Here is a 20,895-nt window from a genome sequence, read left to right as displayed (position 1 = left end):
CATCTCCCCTGGATGAATCTGGACAACTGGGCACAGTGCAGGCCACGATTCCTGGCAGTGGGGCTGATCCATGCATTACTCACCACGGAGGCCACACAAACGGCAAATACCTGTGTTGCAGAGGCTGCTGGTGGGGCTTGAGATGGCTGCATCACCGTCCCCCGGGACTCTCTTAGAGTCAATGGAGTTTATTACATTAATGTTATTTCCTCCCTCTTTCTGAAGAGCATCTTCTTGCCAGTGCTGCTTTGCAAGCGACGAGTTAGCCCCCCGCAGGGATAGGGTCTCAGCACCAGGCTTTGCTTGCCCAGTGGTGGAAGAGGAAGTCCCCAGCACCCCTGTGGCTTCCCTGCCAGCCTGTCGGCTGACTGACGACGGGAGGCAGAAGGTGGGTAAGGGCAAGCGGCTGAGCTCTGAGGGGAGAGCAGCGGCAGGATTTCATTAGCCTGCCTCTTAAGGCAGTGAAGTCTCCATCCCCTCCCACGCTCCCTCCCCAGCCCCACCTCATCCGGCGCACGGGTGGTGGGACCTGAGCCTTCATCTAGAGCTTCCCAACGAGCCGTAAGTCCTTCTTGGGTTGGAAAATCAGTTTTTCCTTCTTGCAGTTTTATGGTTGCACTGTCAGCCCCTCCGCGCAGCTGGTAGAGTTGGAGCTGGGATTGACTTTTGGGGTTGGCTTTGGGGCTGTGTTGTGCTTTGCTTCAGGAGCGGGGAGAGAGGACAGCCCTGCTGATGTACCTCCAGCAACAGGGGAAAGGGGCCAAGGTGGGCTGGGGAGCTGCCAGTGTTACTTGTGCATGAGAAATGGGACAAGGAGTGCTTGGGAACCCTGGAGGCAGGTTGCAGGGAGATTTTGGGTTGTTTTCCAAAGAAAGGGCTGAGGCTGGGACAGGATGGGAGTGAGGGTGCAGAGCTGTGGTGATCAGCATCATCCTGACACCAGTGGGGAGACCGGCAGAGGGAGCTGGGGCAGCAGAGGGGTTGGGAAAGCGTCCCGCAGACCTCCCTGTCTCTCTTCAGCAATGAATCCCTACATCAACTGCTCTGGCCCCGAGTTTTCCCTGTCCCAGCAAGACTTTCCCATGGAGCCTGTCAGCCCTGATCTCTGCAACAGGACTCACCCAGAGACCTTGTTTGACCCCAAGGATGCCAATCTGACAGAGGAGCAGCTGCGGGACAAGTACCTGGGACCTCGACGGTCCAGCTTCTTTGTCCCAGTGTGTATCATCTACCTGCTGATCTTCGTGGTGGGGGCTCTGGGCAACACGCTCACCTGCATTGTCATCCTCCGGCACCGGTTCATGAGGACGCCCACCAACTACTACCTCTTCAGCCTGGCCATGTCTGACCTGCTGGTGCTGCTGCTGGGGATGCCGCTGGAACTGTACGACATGTGGAGCAACTACCCCTTCCTGCTGGGTGCCAGTGGCTGCTATTTCAAGACACTGCTCTTCGAGGCCGTCTGCTTCGCCTCCATCCTCAATGTCACGGCCCTGAGTGTGGAGCGCTACATCGCCGTGGTGCATCCGCTCAAGGCCAAGTACGTGGTGACCAGGAACCATGCCAAGAGGGTCATCATCACCATCTGGGTCTTGTCTGTCATCTGCTCCATCCCCAACACCAGCCTCCATGGGTTGCAGCCTCTCTATGTGCCAGGACGGGGGCGAGTGCCTGATTCGGAGATCTGCACCCTGGTGAAGCCGCGCTTGACCTACAACCTCATCATCCAGATTACCACCATCGTCTTCTTCTTCCTGCCCATGGGAACCATCAGCATCCTCTACCTGCTCATTGGCCTGCAGCTCAAGAAAGAAAAGATGCTGGAGGCCTTGGGAGCCAAGTCTGGTGGCAGCCATGACTGCCACAACACCCAGGGACAGAAGAAAGTCAAGAGGAGGCAGGTCACGAAGATGCTGTGTGAGTCTGACACTGGGGAATCCAATTCTGGGGATGGGAAGAGCCAGGGGGTATCTCCCAAAGCTGTGTTGGGAGGATGCTGAGGGGAAACCGAGGCATGGCCAGTCCAGAGCACTGAGGCTGGGTCATCCCAGAGGAAGGCTGCAGGGCTCACTTGTGGGGTGTTGGGGCAAAGGCAGATCTGTTGGCTCCAGTTCAGTGGTGAGGATTACTCATGCCAGCTACCTCCCAGCCATAAGACCTCCCTTCCTTAAGGACAATGCTGAGTGAGAAAAGAGGTGGGTTGTGATGGGGGAACCTGCTCCCTGTCCCCCAGCCCAGACCTTGCATGCTGATGGTGGTGGTGATATTTCCCAGAGGAGCACGACTCCTACCCAGCCCTGCAGCAATATCCCAGGGCCATGATGCACAGACCCACCGCTGGACTGGGGCATCCCTCCATCCCACTGCTCTGCACTATTGCTCCCCTCCCCAGCGCCATCCCCGCAGCCTCTGGCCCTCTTCCCAGCACTGGGAGCTGCTGCTCGTGGGTAGCTGTCTCTCCCTGGCACGCTGACCTCTGCATGCTCCCAGCCCCATGACAGCACAGCCAATGGCAGGTTGCCTGACCCAGTCCATCGGCAGGGCCAGGGCTGCTTCTCTGCTGTACCTCAGACAAGTGGTGACTCCACTTCCCCCAGCACCACGTCTGGGAGGGGGACAAAGGAGGACCTGGCCCCACTGTGGCATGGAGGTGCTGTGTGGCATGGGTATGGCAGGACAGGGGAACCAGGCACCACCCTACATCACCCATTCCTCTCCATTGGGAAAGCTGGGTTATTAAAACAAACCAAAACCAGAGCACAAGGGAAGGGCACAAATAGCTCTTGCTCCTCGGAGTTTGCCAGTGAAGGTGGCAGGGTTCCTGGAGACTGAATGCCCACATGGGCATCCCTGAGCTGTGCTGCATGTCCCCAGGACTATGGCAGGGCCAGCCACCTGCGACAGGAAGCAGAGACCTATGGCACAGCAGTGCCTGGAGCAGCCCTGGCAGGAGATAGAGAGGAGATCCTGTTCAGAGCCCCAGCCCCTCCACAGCAAGTCAAAAAGACACTGAAGGAGCCCTTCCCCTCTCCCCATTCCTTTCTCCTATGCTTTTTTGGGTGTTCTTTGTACGCTTTGGCCAAAGCTGAAACGGGGCAGTGCTTGCCAGGGACTCGAGATCCCTGTGGGGAGAACTCCACTCTTCCAGTAACACTGGCTCCTTGGTTCCCCACAGTTGTGCTCGTGGTGGTGTTCGGGATCTGCTGGGCCCCCTTCCACACCGACCGCCTTGTCTGGAGCTTCATCTCCACCTGGACCAGCCATATGCTCCATATGTTCCAGTACGTCCACATCATCTCTGGTGTCTTCTTCTACCTGAGCTCAGCTGCCAACCCCATCCTCTACAACCTGATGTCCACCCGCTTCCGGGAGATGTTCAAGGAGGTGATGTGTCACCCCGGCCACCGTGCGCTGTGGTCACGGAAATACTCTCCCAGCATCACCCATGCCACCACCCGCAGCACTGAATGTGAGCCCATGCCCAGCACCAACGGGCTGCCCCTCACCGATGCTGAGGAGTATGAGCTGGAGGAGGTGGAGAGAGGCCAGCCTGCCACCCATGCAACGTCCCTCTGCTGAAGAGTGTAAGGATGTAGGGGAGCTATGGCCAGCTTTCCTCTGCACCAGCATCCGTCTGACTGTGGCACCCATCTGTTGGTGGGGAGTGGGGTAGGAGCCATGCAGGGGTCCCCACCTCCCTGTCCCATCATCCTGGTATGTGAAACCTGGTTTTCTCGGCAGTGCTGCTTCAGGACATGGCAGTGGTGGCTATGCTGTGCCCTGGATTAGTTGCAACCGCTGCTTTCAGCACCGGGGCTGGTTAAAGCCAGGGCATCACTGGTGGTGTGGGAATGACTTCCTTCTACAGCAGGGATATGCCAGCAATCCCCAAAACATCCCATCCCTCTCAGCCCAGTGAGGTGAACCCATGGATGCAGGTGTTGAGGGTGTCAGGCACCCCAGGCTGTTTTGGGACACCATGCTGGATAGGACCCCCAAGAGGCACTTGTGCTCAGGCTGACTCATGGAGGTGGGAGAGGTTTGCATGGGAAGAAGTGGGTTAAAAATGGTCTGTGGGTACCTTCTCTCCCCAGGCCTCCTCAGGATCCTCTGGCACTGATGTGCCCCTGATTTTCTTGCACTTCAGTGGTGCCAACCTGTCTCTGGCTGCAGCGTGCCAGTACAGCTCCCTGTGCCCAGCCTTCCTCTGGCCTCTCATCTGCAGCCCCAGAGAGTGAGAGAAGGAGCACAGTTGCTCCCTCCAGAGCTGGAGCCTGCAGGGGAAAACACTGGACAAGAGGAGCCCCAGGCTGCCTGCAGTGCCCAGGCACATCTCCATGCCTGTCCCCCTGCCCCATGTATACACCCTGTGCTCTCCTATCTGACCTGCATCTGGTGGGTGCCCCTCTCCTCTTCCTCAGCCCGCCATGGCCCTCTGCACCCCTAGGGAATGCAGGGAGCCCTTCTCCATCCCTGCCTGCACAGGCCTCGTTGAGAATTAATAAAAGCTGTTGGCCTGATTTGTGCCCTGGTTGTGTCCCTCAGGACCCAGCTTTGCTCCCAGAACAGGACTGAACCTGAGCCATCCTTCTGGGGCACGATGGGCAGGCCATGTTACAGGGCTTTCTCACTGGCTCTGCCTGTGGGCTCTGCTGTCACAGTGTGTCTACAAGGCTGGGTGGGCTTGGGACATGGCAGGGAAGGTGTGAGTGAGATCAATGCACCCTTCCCCATCTCCAGGATGCTCAGGCTGAGCTGGGAGTGGGGCATTGCAGAGTGGGGGCTGCCTCTGAAGCAGTGGCTATCACTCTGTCCCCAGACATGCGGCTCGGAAAATGTCACAAAAATGCCAGGGAGTGCAGGCTGGCTGGTCACGCTCTCCCAGGCTGGAAGGACCCATTGATTTACTGTCTGAAATCGATGTCACTGGCTTCCCAGCGTATGCAAGGTCCTCCCACAGGATCAAATATTGAGTCTCTGAAATGCCGCCTGAGGGGCTGTCCAAACAGCTTGAGATCTTGCCTTGCACGACTTCCCCAGCTCCAGTTCCAGCCAGCTGGGGAAGCTGCCCCAGGCTTGACATCCCATGGCTGTGCCTCTGGGCAGCACGGATGTGCCAGTGGGACTTGCCCAGGGACCTGAGCAGAAATACTGGGGGAACCAGCTCTGGGCAGAGCGCTGGCAGCTGCTGCTCTGCTTCCAGCCCCTCCAAAGCACATCACACAGGGCACAGCCAGGCCAGTGGCCAAGAACAGGCAGGATCTGGGGCTTGCAAACTCCCTCCTACCCCCATCGACCCAGCCGCTGGCTCGGGGGCAGTTTGGCTAGCTCCCCCACTCCCCATCCCCACAACAGGGTCTGCCATGGGCAAAGCCGTACCTCAGCTCTTGTGGGGTCCTGCTGGGTGCCACTGGGTGAGGGTGGGTGTGGGGCTGCAGTAGCTCTGCCCTTCAGGGTCCTGCATGCTGCTCACAGCCTCTCTCTGGAGGATGTCAGCGTGGCCAAGGGCACTGAATCCATCTATTTCCTTCCCTCTCCAGCTCCCAGCATTGATGGTCCTGGCAGGGGACAGTCGTGCACAGCCTCTCATCACTGCTGCATGGTTGGACTTGACTGATGCCTCCTTGGTGGCCATTATTGCCCCATCTCACTTCACCCAGACACTTCCCTGACTGCAAATCTCCAGGGAATGGCTTTTTAATGGGAGGTCGATAGCATTCTATTATGTAGTTACAGCCACCTGCGTGGAGCTTCGGGGTCCCTCATGCTGCGAGTTGAAAGGATGCATCCCCCTGCTCATGAGTATCTGGGCTGTGTGAGGGAGGATACAGCTGTAGCTGCTGCAGCTCGAGCTGTTTGGTCAGTGCCAAAGAAAAGTGTGTATGTCCACAGGTGTTTTTTTGGGAGGAGGGGATCCTGGGGCTCAGCACAACTGGAATGGAGTTCAGAACAGCCAGAAAGGTGAGGCACTGGCTTTGCCTTTACTCAGCCTTATGTCCCCCACTGCCATTCTGTGATCTGGGACTCCCTATCCTCCTTGGCTACCCCAAATCCTCCTCCCTGGGAGGGAGCGTGCAGCAGAGACCCCAGGGTGTTGGATGGTGATGCTGGGCCAGGGATCACCCTGAAAAGCACCCCGAAGTCTTGCCAAAGCCACATCCAGTGATGCAGCGTGGCCGGTGGCACCTCCTGGGTGCAGGCAAACTGCTCCCCTGCCTGGGGTTCTGCAATGGCGTGTGGAGACAACCCAAGCCCCCTGGTACCGCATGCCAGCCGAATTCATGAGAGATGCTGCAGTCAAAGGCTCCCAAGCAAGTCCTTTAATCCCACAATTAATTTTAGTAACAGCTGCAGCCAGGGCATGAAACCTAGTGAAAAAGGAGCTGATCTCCCAGGGACAGTGGGTTCATTGAAAGAGTCTGACACCTCTGCCTCGCCAGGAAGGCAGCGGCTGCTGGCTCCTGCCTGCCTCAGGGTCGTTACAGCCCCCAGGAAGGGCATTACAGAGCCTGTTTGCTCCAATGCTCCCCACTGCTCTGCACCCTTGTGCAGATCTGCCTGATGCTCCCTGATCCCCTGATCCCCTTCCCGGTATCAATCAGGAGGGATTACTCCTGCCTGGGAGCTGGTATAGAAGCAAAAAGCCCTGCAGGGGGAGGCAGCGGAAGGCACGGATGGGGTGAGTTGTTCCTGCTCCTCCGACCCGTGCAACTGGCTGGGGTGATCAACCAGCACTCCAGGGTGGCTGTGGGGGAAGAGGTATCCCAAAACACTGCCTGGGCGTTCTCACCAACTAAATGATCCTTTCAGGACTCAAGAGAGCCCAGAGGGAACAGAGCAGAGGGACATAACGGAGCTGGGAGCTGGGGAGTTGCTCAGGGCCTTAATTCAGAGCTGGACGAAGCATCTCTCTGTCCCTGCAATATGGAGCACGTGACAGAGTCGGGCTCCACGCCACCATCTCCTCTCCAAACACTTAATTTCCAAAGAGCCGTTCCCCAAAAGCTGTCCATCTGTCCTCCCAGATTTATAGCAGCGTCTGCCTAACAGCCAGTTCCTGCCTAACTATCCGCTCCTGGCACCCAGGGGAACCCTCCTGCCCCCTGTCCCCACTCAGCACCCCCACAGTGAGCACCCATCTCTCCTCCATCACCCCCAGCCCTGCTACCGGAAGACTTCCCCTCTCCCAGCAGCTCCTGGAGCTGTTTTTCACCCTGCTGAACGCCCCGAGTGACACAGTACCTCCGGAGCTTCCAATGAAAAGATTTATCACTGTAGCTTTGAGGATTAAAAAGCAATCCATCTATGAAGCTGCTCCAGCCTTGTAAGGCGCTTTTTTTTGTGTGCTGTGGTTGTTTGCAACAGGCATGGGATGTTGGGTTTTTTTCCTCCTTTATGGAGCCAAACTCAAGTTTTACAGCAATTGCCTTGTGTATCTGGAGTCATGATAGATGGCTCCAGAGAGCGCCAGTGGATTTTTTGCTGCCCCTCTTCAGTAAGCCAAGGGAAGGGTTGTTTTCAGTGTCCTTTGCACAGCCATGGTATGGGGCAAACTCATAAAGCGTAAATTTGTCAAAGCCCTTGAGTGCCTGGGAGCGAGCGGTGTCTGTCTGGGGCCAGGTGGGGGGGTGCATTTGGGCTGCCTGGCCAGGGATGTTACACAGCAGCCTTTCCCACCAATATCCCAGCCTTTGTGAGGGGAGCAGGGAAGCAGGAAAACGTAAATGTCAGGAAACTGAAGGGATGAGCTGGGTTTGAGCTCGGCACTGATTTAGGCTGCTTTTTGAACCATATTTCTATTCTTCCTCTTACTCCAGGATAGTGGTGGCAGTGAAAAGCTAACACCTAGTGCCTACTGGTGATGGGCAGCATAGAGATAGGCAGGAGCACAAATGGACAGCAAGAAAAATACAGTTATGATTTTATTCTGCTCCTCAGAATAAAACCTGCCGGCTCAGGTTTTAGCCCAGTGCCAAAGGCTGCGCATATTCCTGGCTGGCTCCTCTGTGTCTTCCCAAAGAGGCAGGGCTCACATAAGAACCAGCTTTCCAGGCAGCCAGGGAGGGTAGGAAGAGGTGGTGTGGGGAGCACAGCCCACCCCAAGGGTTTGGATGGAGTACCTCAGCCGTGGCTCCAGTGCTTGGGCTGACTTGTCCATGGTGCACTGTGACTGTCACCTACACTCAGGATGGTCTTCTCCACGTCACAGCAAACCCAGCATCCCTGGAGGGGCCAGGCCATGGACAGGGAAGGGATGATCTCCCCGTATCCCACCTCTCCCCATAGTAGGGTACTCAGGGAAGGGACACACTGGGGCTACAGGGGCAAAGGGCATCTCCAAGAAGTGCAGGTCTGTGTGTTATTTAAGGACCTCCCTGCCTGAAATCCCACCATTCTTATGGCAGGGTAATTGGAAGGACAGATGTGCGATGCACAGTGCCCTTCCCTACGGCCTAGCAGCAATACGCAGGGACAATTTCAGGGGCAAAGTGGCCCACTGAAGCCACTGGGCACTTCCACAAGCATCACCTGGGGCAGGGTTGAAACTCCACTGCAATGGGTTAGAAGAGACAGAGTGTCTGGTTAGCCCATACCTTCTGTCCTGATGTGTTGTTGCTACAGATGACAGAATTGACATCAGAGGAGCCTGTGTGATGCTTAATTTGGTTCATGGGGACACTTTGGTTAAGAATAAAAGTAATGTACAGCATTAGCACAGCAATAAGTGGATTAAAGCTGGATGGATGGAAGAACTCCCAGGGCAGGTAGAGACTGCTAACAACTGGCTGTGATTGCTGGTGAGGCTGGGGGATAGGGCTCAGCCCAGAGGTCCCCCATGATCGCTGAGCAGGTCCCTGGGGCTTGGGGAGTGCAGGTGGAGGATCCTCAGAGTGACCTGGAGGACAACAGTCTGCAAAGGGCTTCCCCACTGCCCACAGAAGCCATGCTTACCATCCCCAACACACATGTCCTATGGGTCTGCCCTGGTCCTCTTGTGTGGGATGTGGAGGATGAGAGGGCACCAGCTCTCCTGTCCTCACTGGAGTGGAACAAATTCCAGCATGAAGAGGAAAGCTAGGATGCCCAGACTGGAAAAAGCCAACTTTTATCTAGTTTTATGCATATTTAGGACCAGTGAAACATGAGCACAAGTTCCCAAGGGCAGTGGTGGAGTCCTCTGAGGGAAAATGCCTCCCCACAGATAGGGTGCTTTTCCATAAGGTCAGCTGCTCTTCAAACATGCTTTTGAGAGCATTTGCTTCTGCTAAGTACCTGGTGTGTGTTACAAAGTCAGGAAGGGAACAACAGCCCTTGCTCCTCCACTCCACTGTGCCCAGATGGCATCTTCCCCTCCCTGGCACACAAAGCATCCAGCAGTACCTGCACTGACCCCCTCCAGAATGAGTTTGCAATGAAAACAAGTAAAGACTCAAGACATGGACCAGTGCTCAAGGCTAGACCCCAGCTGTCTCTGCTGCAACATTATTATAGTGGCAGACTTTAATTACAGGGTTTTATAGCTCTTTGTGCTTATCACAGCAACCAGGACAAGCTTGTCTTCTCAGTTCAGGACTATTTAATGTGGCACATTGGAGAAAGCTGTTTGAGAGAAATCTGGAGGCCAAACACATCTTTCTTGTTATCTTTCTGGGGCAGGTAGAGCGACTGCCTCACATTAACAGCCATCTCACACTGATGATGCTGAGACCAAATATGAGACACCCCCTCCTGCCCCAGAGCTCATGCGCAAGATGGTCCCAGCTGGCCCTGGGAATAAAAGCCAGGCCAAAAGTTGTATTCATACAGGCATCAGCCTGGGGCTGCCGGGATGGGATGACACAGGGTCCCAGAGGGTATTTGGCAGAGGCGGAGTTGAGTGGCTTCTCCAAGCAAGCCCCTCTCCATGCCCTGGCAGGGGGGCAGGCACCTGCAGGCACAGGAGCTACCCAGAGGTAGCAGAAAATAAAGATATGGAAATAAATCTGCTTTTCCTCAGCTCCTGTGCCTGACTTCTACAGGGGCAGCTGATGGAAACCCATTGCTGCCTGACAGCTGCCTGCACAGGCTCGGAAAGAAGCTCGACAGCACTGCCCTCCTTCATCCACCAGCCAGATCCCAGCCCAGGGATGCTCCCAGGAAGGGGAAATCCCCAAGGAGCTACTGGTTTATAGCAAGTGGTGGACAAGATCCTGCTTTCCTCAGGGCTTGTTAGTCAAAGTTGCTTTCAGGCCACTTTAACCCCCAAAAATAACCCTACAGGTTGCCTGTCTCTCTTGGCTGAGCCAGACCCTTCAACCCATCAGTCTCCATGTGTCCTCTCCCACAGCAGTGGCCTCAGCAGACACATGAGTGTCTCCTTCCCCACCAGACCCCACTGTGGCAAGCATGTGCTTTTCAGTGTCCTGCTTACAGGTTGAAGTGTAAGCCCTGACTCCACTATCCCATCACTGCAGCCCTCCAGTTACCACCAGCCCAAAACACCCCCCTCCCCTACACACCAACTCTTAGCTTGGTTTAATTCCTTTTTATTTCTCATCCCATGCTCAGAACAGCTGGGATTAATTTGCTGCTGCTGTCACCAGAAGGAAATCAAGTTAATGACAAGAAAGTCATTATCATTTAGGAGACCCATCAAGCCACGCTGTTGCAGTAATGAGGAACAGGGGAAGGTATTGCTGCTGCCTGTCCTGCTCTTTTCTCCCACACCTACAGCTCTTAGTCATCCTAGGAGCCCATTAGCAATGCCAGGCTCAAGCTGCTTTTCTCCAGGCACTGCCTTATATTTGCACCATGGTCTGGATCCCTCTATTTAAAAGCCCTTTGCTCTTCATAGCGTTTTCCAGAGATTTCTGCTCTGGTTAAAGGAAGATTCACATCTCTCTCCAGCTCTTCAGTTGACAAACTCATCCTGGTTTCAACTCCAGATCTCTCTGCCTGGGCTGATTTAAACAACCGCCTTGCCCAGATGGAGAAGCAAATGGTTTGAGCTGGGTTTCATTTCTATTTTTCTGTGGCAATCCCACTCACAGGCAGTGAGTCCATCTGGCAGGAGCCTGAAACTCAACAGCAGCAAGTGCCATGCAAAAGCATCGTCTGTGTGAGCTGGGAGCCCCACAAGATGAGGGGTGGGTGAGGACTTCTTCAGCCCCCTGCCACAGAAGAAGGAAGATAGATGAAAGGGATTTTTACTGACTGTGTGGTGGATAGTTGGATTAGATATACAGCAGAAAAAAAGCTAAAGGAAAGAAAACACAGTAAATTGTGATAATGGGACTGAAAAGCACCTGTCTGCACCCAGTTGGGATGGGTAAGTGTGGCAATTGAAATGTTTAAATGGGATTTGTGTCTCTCTGCTGATCATGTAACTGGTAGATGTAATGGAGTTTAATCCTATTCCAGAAGCCATGGGTTGCAGAAGGGAACCACACACCCTTGGAGCTGAGATTGGTCTGATGGGTCATATCTGCAAACATCTTCTCCCTTGCTTGGAGCAGCAGCCTCCAAGAGGTGTCTGCATTCTCTTGCTATTCCTTCCAGCTCCTGACCTGGTTTGCTGCCCCAGAAGTTTAATATCCTCGCAATGGAAAAGGGCCAGAGGTGAACAGGACCTTTGACTGATGCTTGTGCCATTTTACTCTGCATGTGTAGACTGTGAGAGGATGGGGTCAGCAGTGAGACACCCTGGGCATCACTCATGATCTTCCCTCAGAACCTACTGGAAACACATTTGGGGATCTGCAGTACCATTCAGGAGGCTCCAACACCCAGCTTTTCTGTCCCAGTGACAACTTCGGTCACAAAGCCTGACCGCGCTCAAGCCAGGAATTGGGAGAACAATTTAAAACAATAGGAAAGACCAAGCCAAGCAAATCTGGTATCCTTTCAATTTAGCACACAGAGGGAGCTGGAGCATTTCCAAGTACAAGCTGCAGGGATATGTGGTCCCACCACAGCCCTGCTCTTGCCAAAGTACTTGCTTCTGCCATGTCCCCTCCTTGCTGGTGAAGACAGGTCCTCTCCTGTGCCACATGTGAATTCACAGGTCACCCCAGGGAACTGGTTTTGGCAGCTGGGATGCTCTTGGGTGTGATGTGGCCAATGGGCACTTGCTGGCATCTTCAGGACCTTCTGGTCTGATTTTGCCCCATCCAAGAGGCTGCTCTGTGCCTGGTGCCAGCCCTGCGAAAACAGGCTCATCCCCCAAGAAAAGGATATAATGGTTCTCTGCAGAAAAAAGACGGGCACTTTGCTGTGAACCATCACATTGCTGCTGGTGGCAACAACTTTGCTCATCGCTGGCAGGAGTATCTCCTTTCCGCAGGTGACAGCAAGGGCAGAAAGGTAGAAAAACAGATCCTCACTTTGTGCAACCCGCCTTGGATCTGGGGCAGTGGGAGGAAAGAGAGAGAACTGAATATCAGTGAGCAAAGTGGGACTCTCCCTGCTTGGTGCGTTTTTGCAACCCTAATCCTTTCAGTGCTAAATGCACCTTTTAATACCTAGGAGGTGAAGGTTTATGCTACGCAGCACTGCACGAATCCTGCATTAATGACAGTGTGAGTACAGCTTAGTGCTCTTTTAGACTCATTAAGGTCTGCCTTTAGTTAGTTTTCAGCAAGGCTGGTGTCTGGGGCAGGGACCTGGGATGCGCTTGTCTCTGCTGCCTTTGCCAGGAGTCGGAGCAGCTCTTAGCCCTCCATGCTTGGCCAATCTGCAGGATTTCATTAGTCCCAGTGCAGTTTTTGGCCAAGGCTTTGGCAGGAGGTGGATGGTGATACCAGGCTCTATGTTAACCCCTGTGCTGCCATTGCACTGGTGTGTGGGAGGGCTTGGGCCAGTCGCATACAGAATCCGCCTGTCTCCTCTCTGTGCACAGGCAGCCTTCACCCGCAATGTGACGGAACTGCTTGAAAACTGAAGGCCAAGGAACACTCATTTAAATAAAGAAACCTGGAACCACTGTTGCTAGAGACACTTGGGCTTTCCCTGAAATTTCCCCTTTTCCTTCTGGACCTTTCTCCCAACAAGCTCTCCTTCTGTAAATGGATTCGCCCCCTCCCAAGCTATGGCTCATCCACCAGCGGCAGGACGGGTTCAGGTTCTCCTCAGCCAAAAGGCATGAGGCAATGCAGGAGAGCCAGTCAATTATAGCAAATTTGGGCAAGACGCTACAAGGCTCATGGCCCAGAGAGTGCTGTGTTTGGTACCCGTACCATTGATGATTCATTTTGCTCCTGAAACAGGGTGCAGAGCAAGCACAGCTCCATGGCACAGACCCTGGCCTCTGCCCATTGTTGTATGGGCACATCCTGAAGCTTCAGAGCAAAGGGGTGCGGAGACCTAGAAACACACTTCTGTTACCCTCACAGCATCCTCAGGAAACACATTTCACTTCTAATATCCCAACAAACCCTTAACAAAGCTGTTATACGCTCATACATACCAACATAGGTATGTATTTAGGCTAAGCTTGGTCCCAGAAAGGCTTTTCTAGATGAGATGTGGCAGCTCACCCAGTCAGGGCTGCCTTCTCTGGTCAGGTGGGAGACTGGGAGCACCAGGCACTCCTCCTTTCCTGACTCAGTTTCCCCTTCAGCCATTTCCAAAGGGCTGGAAGCACCTTCTTCCTTTCTGTGGGGGCTGTAGGAAAGCCTCTTCCCTCTCTTTCTTTCCACTTTTTAAGGCTCTGTAAAGAAATACACTTAAAGAGGCTCAGTTTCAAGCTGTGAATTCTTTGGGAGAACTGCAACTTCACAAAGTTAAATCAGGCTATAAACAGTGCTGAGAGGTTACTTATCCTGCTCAGGCTAGTTATAAAAGAACCCTTTTCCAAGCAGCAGGGTACCCAGGAAGCCCAATTTCCCAAGCCAGGCAGAAAGTGCCAACTACTTGTAAATTATATTAATGGATCTTTTATTGGGCAGATACTACGTTAGTGGACTATGGCACGGGGCAGAGAAAATAACAAAGGCAAATGGTGCAGAGCCACCAGAGAAACAAATCAAATAAGGGTTTAACAGCGTGATCTGCACTTGTATTTGCTCAGAGAATATTTCAAGTGCTTTTGGTCTTCGTGGTGGAGGCCAGGAAGGGCTGCGTAGCCTGCCATTATCCTTGGGTAGGGGGTTGCTGAGCACAGATTTGAGAGCTTAGATGGAAATTGTGCTTCTGGTGGCTTTTTAGGCCATGTCTGCTCTGTCCCTTGAAGTGGCTGCAGGTGAGCTGCTGGGTTAACACAGCCTGCCCTGGCTGGAGGGGCGATGCCTCACTCACGGGGAGGTGGGAAAAAACTCAGTAGAGGATGGAACTGAGGAGGATCCTCTCTCCCCACGCTGCTGCAAGTCCTTCCTTCCTCCACCTTCTGTAAACAGGATTTATCCAGCCTGCCTGGACAAGGGACTCCTGCCATAACCCTGGCTCTCAAGTCCCCACAGGTGGGATGCAGCCACCACAGCAATCTCCAGCTTTACTGGGTGAGACCCCTTGGGCAGTGCACAGTACCTGTGGGCATACCATGCTCAACGCCACCTTTCCCAGTGAGAAAAGAACCCTCTCCAGCTTGGAACAGTGCTCACTCAGCCATGTTTTGATGCAGTTAATTCCAGGCAATATGCAGGCTCTGCCCTGTGCTCCACATCACCTGCATAATAAATACGCTAAAGCAGCCAGCTAATTATTGAGAATATAGAGCCCAGAAGGTGGGCAGACCCTGCTCATGCCTGCACCATGGCTTGTTATAAAAGGGTTGTTCTGCTCAGATTTATCTTCTTCCTGATCCCATGGCTGACCAGACCTGTGTTGGGCAGCTCTGAGGCTCAGAGCCCAGACTCCCATTTCCATTGCCCATCCATTGTGTGGCCAAAGGGATTTCTCTAGCGTAGGAGCTGTCTGCTCTCTCCAAGGTCCTTCTAGTCCTTCCCTGCTCCCTGGGAGAGGCTCTTCCTCCTGCAGGTTGTTACAGCACCAATTCAGGCGTTAACGTTTTTCACTGCGAGCTCCCATCCCACATAACTATTATGTTCCTCTGGAGCAGCTCGTGTCCCTTCCTTGCCATGATATAAGTGATTATTAATGCATTAGTGTTGGGCTGCTGAACCATAATGTCTTTATAGGCAATTGCATTAGACATTTAATTACCCAGCGGGATGAATCGATAGGCTTCTTTCTTTGCTCTACAATTAAAACTGAGCAGGAGAGATGCAGTGTAACTTCCAGTCTGCTTCAAGCTTCCTCTGCCGTTTTGTGCAAGGGGACATGAGCTGATGGCTTGTAAAGGATGGGAAGGAGAGGACTTTTCCCTAAGAAACCATGTTCTCGTTGCCCTCCCACAATGCAGACGTCACGATCACACGCTCATCCAGCTTAATGAGACACCGCTGAATTGTTCAGAACCAGGTTTCAGGTCTGACAACACCAACAGTAGGAAAATTATTGCCCCAAGTCTTATTTTTAACTACAGTCACAGGAGGTTTGAAAACAGCGTGTTCCACCCTGCCAGTGGAAGCTTCTGTGGCGAGAGCTGGCAACCGGCACAGCCTGATGTGCTGCTGGGACAAGGCACAAACAGCCCAAAAGTGGTCTATGCTGGAGATACACTTTCACCCCTTACTTTTAACCTCCTTTTGATGGAGCATGCTGTGGAGGGGAGACTAGGGCAGACAGAGGATGAAAATAGTGTGGGCTCAGCATCCCTGGCACTGCACTGATGACTCATGAGCTCTCACCTTCCTTGGGCTCTTGGGTGGTCCATACAGCTCAATGCCAGCCCAGGTCACTTGAGCTCTGCAGGTACAGTCAAGTGGAAAGTGGACCTCTCCAAAAAGCTTGGCTCATGGCTAGACCTCCCACTGCAACCATGGTGGTTGCACCAGGGTGGCTGGTCTCTCTTGCTGGCAAGTGGGGGCAGAAGCTTTGCAGGTCTCGTGCATGGGGCTCAGTGGCAACTTTAGCTGGGACAATGCAGCACAGCAGCTCCCTGGGGAAATGGCAAACCATTTCCCACTAAGCTAAAGAAGCCACAAGGCACACTTTGTACCACCACCAGTGCCTGTTTCCTAGGGCAGTTTAGACTTGGCTCTGCTGGCTGGGACCTGCCTGCTCCCCATCAGAGGCTGTGACACCTTATATCAGGGAAAGGTTACAATGGGGACACATGCATGTGTGCTGGGGGCTGCAAGGGGGCCTTGGGATCAGCAGCACACTGGCTTTGCTCTCCCTGATGGCATTTGGCTCTGGTCTGGGTTTGAGGTAAGGACGTGGGGAAGCTCTGGGTTCACCATGGCCACGCTGCTCACTGCCTTCACTGAGTGGATCCAAAGGCAGGGCTGAGCTCAACCCTCTCTTGGATACAAATAGGAAAATAGGGGGAAGGGGGAGTAGAGGGAGACTCCTGCTTTTCCAGGTTGGACTCAACGAAAATTCTAATTTTTTTTTTTAATTGATAATGAAAAAGAATTAAAAAAGATCTGCCTGGTTTGGGTTTGTTCCAGGCTGAGCATCTGCCTTCCGCTGGCCCCGCGCCTAGGAGCTGCCATAGAATGGAAATAGCCCAACACAAGCCTGTGAGCGGAGGGAGCTTCCAACAGGTGAAATGTGAGCAAGCTGAGGCAAAGCTCCTGGTCACTGCAGTGTGGGCCTGTGCCAAGGGGAGGTGTGCTGAGCCACAAGCAGTTTGCAGATGTTTTACTTGAGTCTCTGGACAGCTATCCCCAGGGACCTGGTGCTTGTCTGGATCCTGTTATCTATTGCCCCAGTTTTGGGAGGTGAATAAGATGCACGGAAATGCCTTGTGCAAAGAGGTGCTTCCCCCTGTGGGCTGCCCCCACAAAAGTCCTGCAAAACCTTCCTGAGCACTGTGGGGCAGTGCAGGGACACGTGCAGTTGTGTGGGGTTGTGACACGTGCTGGCTGCTGGCTGCTCGGATCCCTGAACTGGGATCACCTGTAACTTGTCCCCAGGCTGATTTTCCTGTGGGTTATAGAGGCATTTGCAGGTATTGCTTTGAAATGCCTCCCTGTTCCCATCACACCAACTTTCTCCATCCCAATGGAGACAGGAAAATGCTCCCAAGCTCCCCTCTCATCACCTGAATTGCTCCACGTTTCCCTAGTCTGGTTTATCTGCTTTCTCTCACACCTAACACAAGCCCTCTTTGTCCCCGTCCCACTTCACTCCCTTGGACCATTTTTTTCAGGGCTGCATTTGTTCCTGCTTCCTGGCCTGGAAGAGTCTCACAGGCAGGCAGCAAGGTCCTGCTGCCAGCTCCAGGCAAGGGGTGTTAGGCAGAGGAACTGTATTGCCAGAAGGGACATCTCAGGGAAACTGGCTACTTTTGGAAATATGAAAGCTCTTTTTCTCTACAGATACTAGGAAGGATCACTTCAAGGAATACTTGAGGTCATGGAGAGATTAAATGCTACATATACAAAACTCCCCATGTGAGTCACTGGTACTTTTCCTTGTCATGAACCCCAGGAAACTGCACAGACTCATCCAGTCATCACCCACCACCAGCCAGGACTGCAAAGGCTGTACACGGCTCCAGGGGTCCATGCCGAACCCTGCAGCATCCCACCTCAAGAAAGGATGCTCCCCAGAGAAGAAATCACATACTTTTGCCAGGCACCTTTGACACCCATCCCTGCAGCCCACTGTGTCCTGAGCTGCCCATTTCAAGGCATGGGACATGGGCTGGTGTGTTGCTGCTTGAATTAAATGCCATTTTTCAGTCCTCACCCACTTCACACTCATCATCTTCAAGGGCTCTCCTCTCAGCATGGCCATGTAATTTAAAAAGTGACTTATTTAGGGTGCCACACGGGTCCATCTCATTTCATGCTTTGCATTAATTAAGGGTTTGGGGAGAATTTTCTTCATGCACCAGGTATTTGAAGAGAGCTGTGTGGTTGTGAAGAGAGAGTCCTGTTTGCCTGAACCAGCTACAAGGGGGTGCTCAAGAGATTTTAAGCAGTGCCTCTGTCTGTGATGGGTAAATTTGTGCGCTGTTTTGCTATTGGGGTTTTGTGTGTGTGTGTTGTTTGTTTGGGTGTTTTTTGTTGTTTTTTTTGCTATCGCCTTTGCATGCCGTGCCCACCCTGGACCACGTAGCAGATGAACTGGGATGCCAGGGAAGCAAGGCGGGGGAAGTTGGACCACATTTGATGGCTTTTCCAGTTTGTTTTCGTCTCCCTGAGCACCCACAGAGTGTTTGTTTGAAGGTCCCTGATGGTTTTCTGGCAGCGAATGCCTGCACAAGCCACAGGTAAAACTCTCCCTCTCTTTACTGCGCTTGGCTGCTGCTTGTACCTGGCGGGTACCAAAGGTGGGGCTCGGCTCAGCCCCTCTGCTGTGTCCCGCGCTCTCCCGGGCGGGATGTAGCAGGCAGGGCGGAGTGTCCCGCTCAGCGGCACCCACGGAGGCGTGCTCTGGGGAGCCGGGTACCCCGGCGGGCCCCGCTGGGACGGGCGCTGCGGCCGTTTGTCACCATCTAGTGGAAACACGCGGCCGTGACCAGGCACCGGCTGAGCAGGACGCCTGGGGACATTCGCTCCCCTTCACCTACTGCCCCTATGCGGGTGTCCCCCCGAGCTGGGCACCCGCCTTGCCTGGCTTTGGGGGAGCCACATCTGCTTCACAGCCCAGCTCCCTGCCAGCCGTGGGCAGTGCAGCCGAGCAAGGTGTTCCCAGCTAAATTGCCCTTAACTGTGGAGTTACATTAATGCTCCCAACCTGCAGACATGCTACAACAAGAGACAATCATAAAAGCACCTAAAATACATTTACTCCACAAATAGAGCTGTTAAACCTGCTCCTTTGGCCAAATTATTCCCCACTGACGCTGCTCGGCAGACCTCCCTCTGTACCTGCAGAGAAGCAGGGCTGTACTCTGCCGCTAGGATAGCCATGCAGTGTGGTGTGTCCCCAGAAAAAGGCTGGCCTTGCTGCTGCTCTGGCGTCCTCCTGCACACTGCTAGGGCTGCCCAGAGGTCCTGACCAAACGTGGGATACAAGGAACAGCCCAGCCTAAATTTCAGCACTTGCAGTACCACAGCTACCTTCCCCTCCACAGCATCCCTGGTCCTTTATGGCCACAGGAGAAACTGGCAGGGTTGGGATGCATCCAGACCTGCTCAGCAGTGCATGGGTTAATGCAGCACTGCAGGAAGCATTGGTTCTTGCTTCTCCACACATGGGTGCTGTGCTTCTTCCTGCAAACACTGGGTCCTGATGCAGCCTCAGAGCTGCCATGGCCAAGTACAACCTGCCAGCGTTGAGTACACTGCTGGGAGAAGAGATGGAGTGCAATCCATACCAAAGTGTCCCCTGCCAGGGCTGGGAACCAAGACTGGCCAACTGCCAGTGCAACCCTTCTTCTAGGCACCTGGGGACAGCTCTTGCAGCACGCAGTGGGGCATGAGCCATATGTTGCTATTTCACATGCAGAGTCCACCTGCCCAGGTTTCCCCAGGTGGGATCCCCATCTGTCTGCATATGTGACCAGGGCTAGGATGTTGGCTGTGTCCCTCTGTTCCAGCTCCCTCCGTGTACTGGCTCATGGTGGCAGTCTTCTCCACATGCTGGCTTACTCCTGGAGAGGCTGACAGATCCCACCTCCTCCCCGTGACTGGGTACCCTCAGCTATGGCTCTGCCTGTCTGGAAACTGCCTCTCCTTACCCAGCAGAGGATAAAGAGACACTAGGATGGTCTAAGAGCCAGCCACAGTGTGCTGCTTGCTTTCAGCTTGCACTGAGCCATCCAGGGGTGTCCACTCAAGGCCATCAGTGCCCTGCAGGACTGCATTCATTGTCTTTGGTGATTTATATTCTTTACGGCTTCCTAGAATCTTGTGTTTCCCAAGTTAGGGACTCCCCTCAAACAGGCCTCAGAAGGGCAAACAGCTGTATGTGAGTCAAGAGCCCGCAGGAGCCAGCTGGATGCTCCTCGGATGGATGTAAGGCAGTGGGTAAACCCCACTAACAGAGGTCATTCAAGTCTTTGGGGAACAGGGGCAAGGGAACAAGTGCAGGGGCAAGGCAGCATTCGGCCGAGCCAGCAGACCAGCAGGTTAAACAGCGGTGCCACATTCTGCCCTGGTGTCATCCCTGCTTCAACATTATAGCCACTGAGGCAAAACTCCACCGGAGAAAGTTGGTGTTTTCTTTCAATGACTAAATACAGAAGCAATCACCAAGCAATCACAGCTTTATTTTTCCCCAGCACTGGGCCTTTCTTCCTCACCCGTGAAGGGCGGAAGCTGCAGGATGCTCTTGTGCCAACTGCCCAACAACCAGCTCCTGGCGATGCTTCTTCAAGCTGTCCAAGGCGGCTTTTGCCTCCCGAGGGTAGGGTAGGGGATGACAGCGGGAGCAGAAAGGGGTGGCCAAGGCAGCGCTGCGGAGGCCCCAGCCTTGTCCCTTTGCCAAGGCCAAAGAATGAGGCAGAGGCGTGCGCAGGTGTTCCACCCGCGGAGCCGAGCTGCCGCAGGGCCAGCGTGCGGAGCCGGCCTCGGGGCCGCGCACAGCCACCGCCGCCCGCGCTCCCGGCCCCGAGGCCCCCGTGCGCCCCTGCCGGCCCGCGCCCAGCTCCACCACGTGGCCCGCCGACCACCACGTGCTCTCCCGCGACCCCGGCCACGCCCATCCACCGCTAAGCCCCGCCGCACAACCAAGGCGCAGGCGCCGAGCTGCCGCCATCTCAGTGGCTGACGCCGGTCGCTGCCGGGGGCAGCTCACCCCCGCCCCCGGCCCCAGCCTCACGCACTCGCTCCCTGCGGCGGCTGTAACGCGCTTTCCCGTTGGCTGATCGCAAAGCGCCGCGGATTGGCGGAGGGGGCTCGAGGGGCGGGGGCGGTGATTGGCGGCGCGGCGTGCACGGCGATTGGCTGGAGCGGGGGC

General features: G+C 54.4%; 1 protein-coding gene and 1 long non-coding RNA gene across 2 annotated transcripts; both read left to right on the top strand.

Moving 5' to 3' along the window:
• The first annotated feature begins 403 nt into the window (after positions 1-403).
• On the top strand, positions 404-4,520 carry NMUR1 (neuromedin U receptor 1). Its single transcript, XM_065672623.1, has 3 exons — positions 404-561; positions 1,021-1,917; positions 3,176-4,520. Exons 2-3 carry the CDS (start codon positions 1,023-1,025, stop codon positions 3,577-3,579), a joined length of 1,299 nt encoding a protein of 432 aa, XP_065528695.1. The 5' UTR covers positions 404-561; positions 1,021-1,022; the 3' UTR covers positions 3,580-4,520.
• Positions 4,521-10,663: 6,143 nt separating this feature from the next.
• On the top strand, positions 10,664-13,399 carry LOC136010892 (uncharacterized). The gene is made up of 2 exons (XR_010611049.1): positions 10,664-11,308; positions 11,401-13,399. It is a non-coding gene; the product is annotated as an uncharacterized LOC136010892 (long non-coding RNA).
• Positions 13,400-20,895: the final 7,496 nt, after the last annotated feature.

This window comes from Lathamus discolor, chromosome 3 (genome assembly GCF_037157495.1).
Source record: "Lathamus discolor isolate bLatDis1 chromosome 3, bLatDis1.hap1, whole genome shotgun sequence".
In the NCBI taxonomy this organism is placed as follows: Eukaryota; Metazoa; Chordata; class Aves; order Psittaciformes; family Psittacidae; genus Lathamus; species Lathamus discolor.
This window is presented reverse-complemented; position numbering and strand designations above follow the sequence as displayed.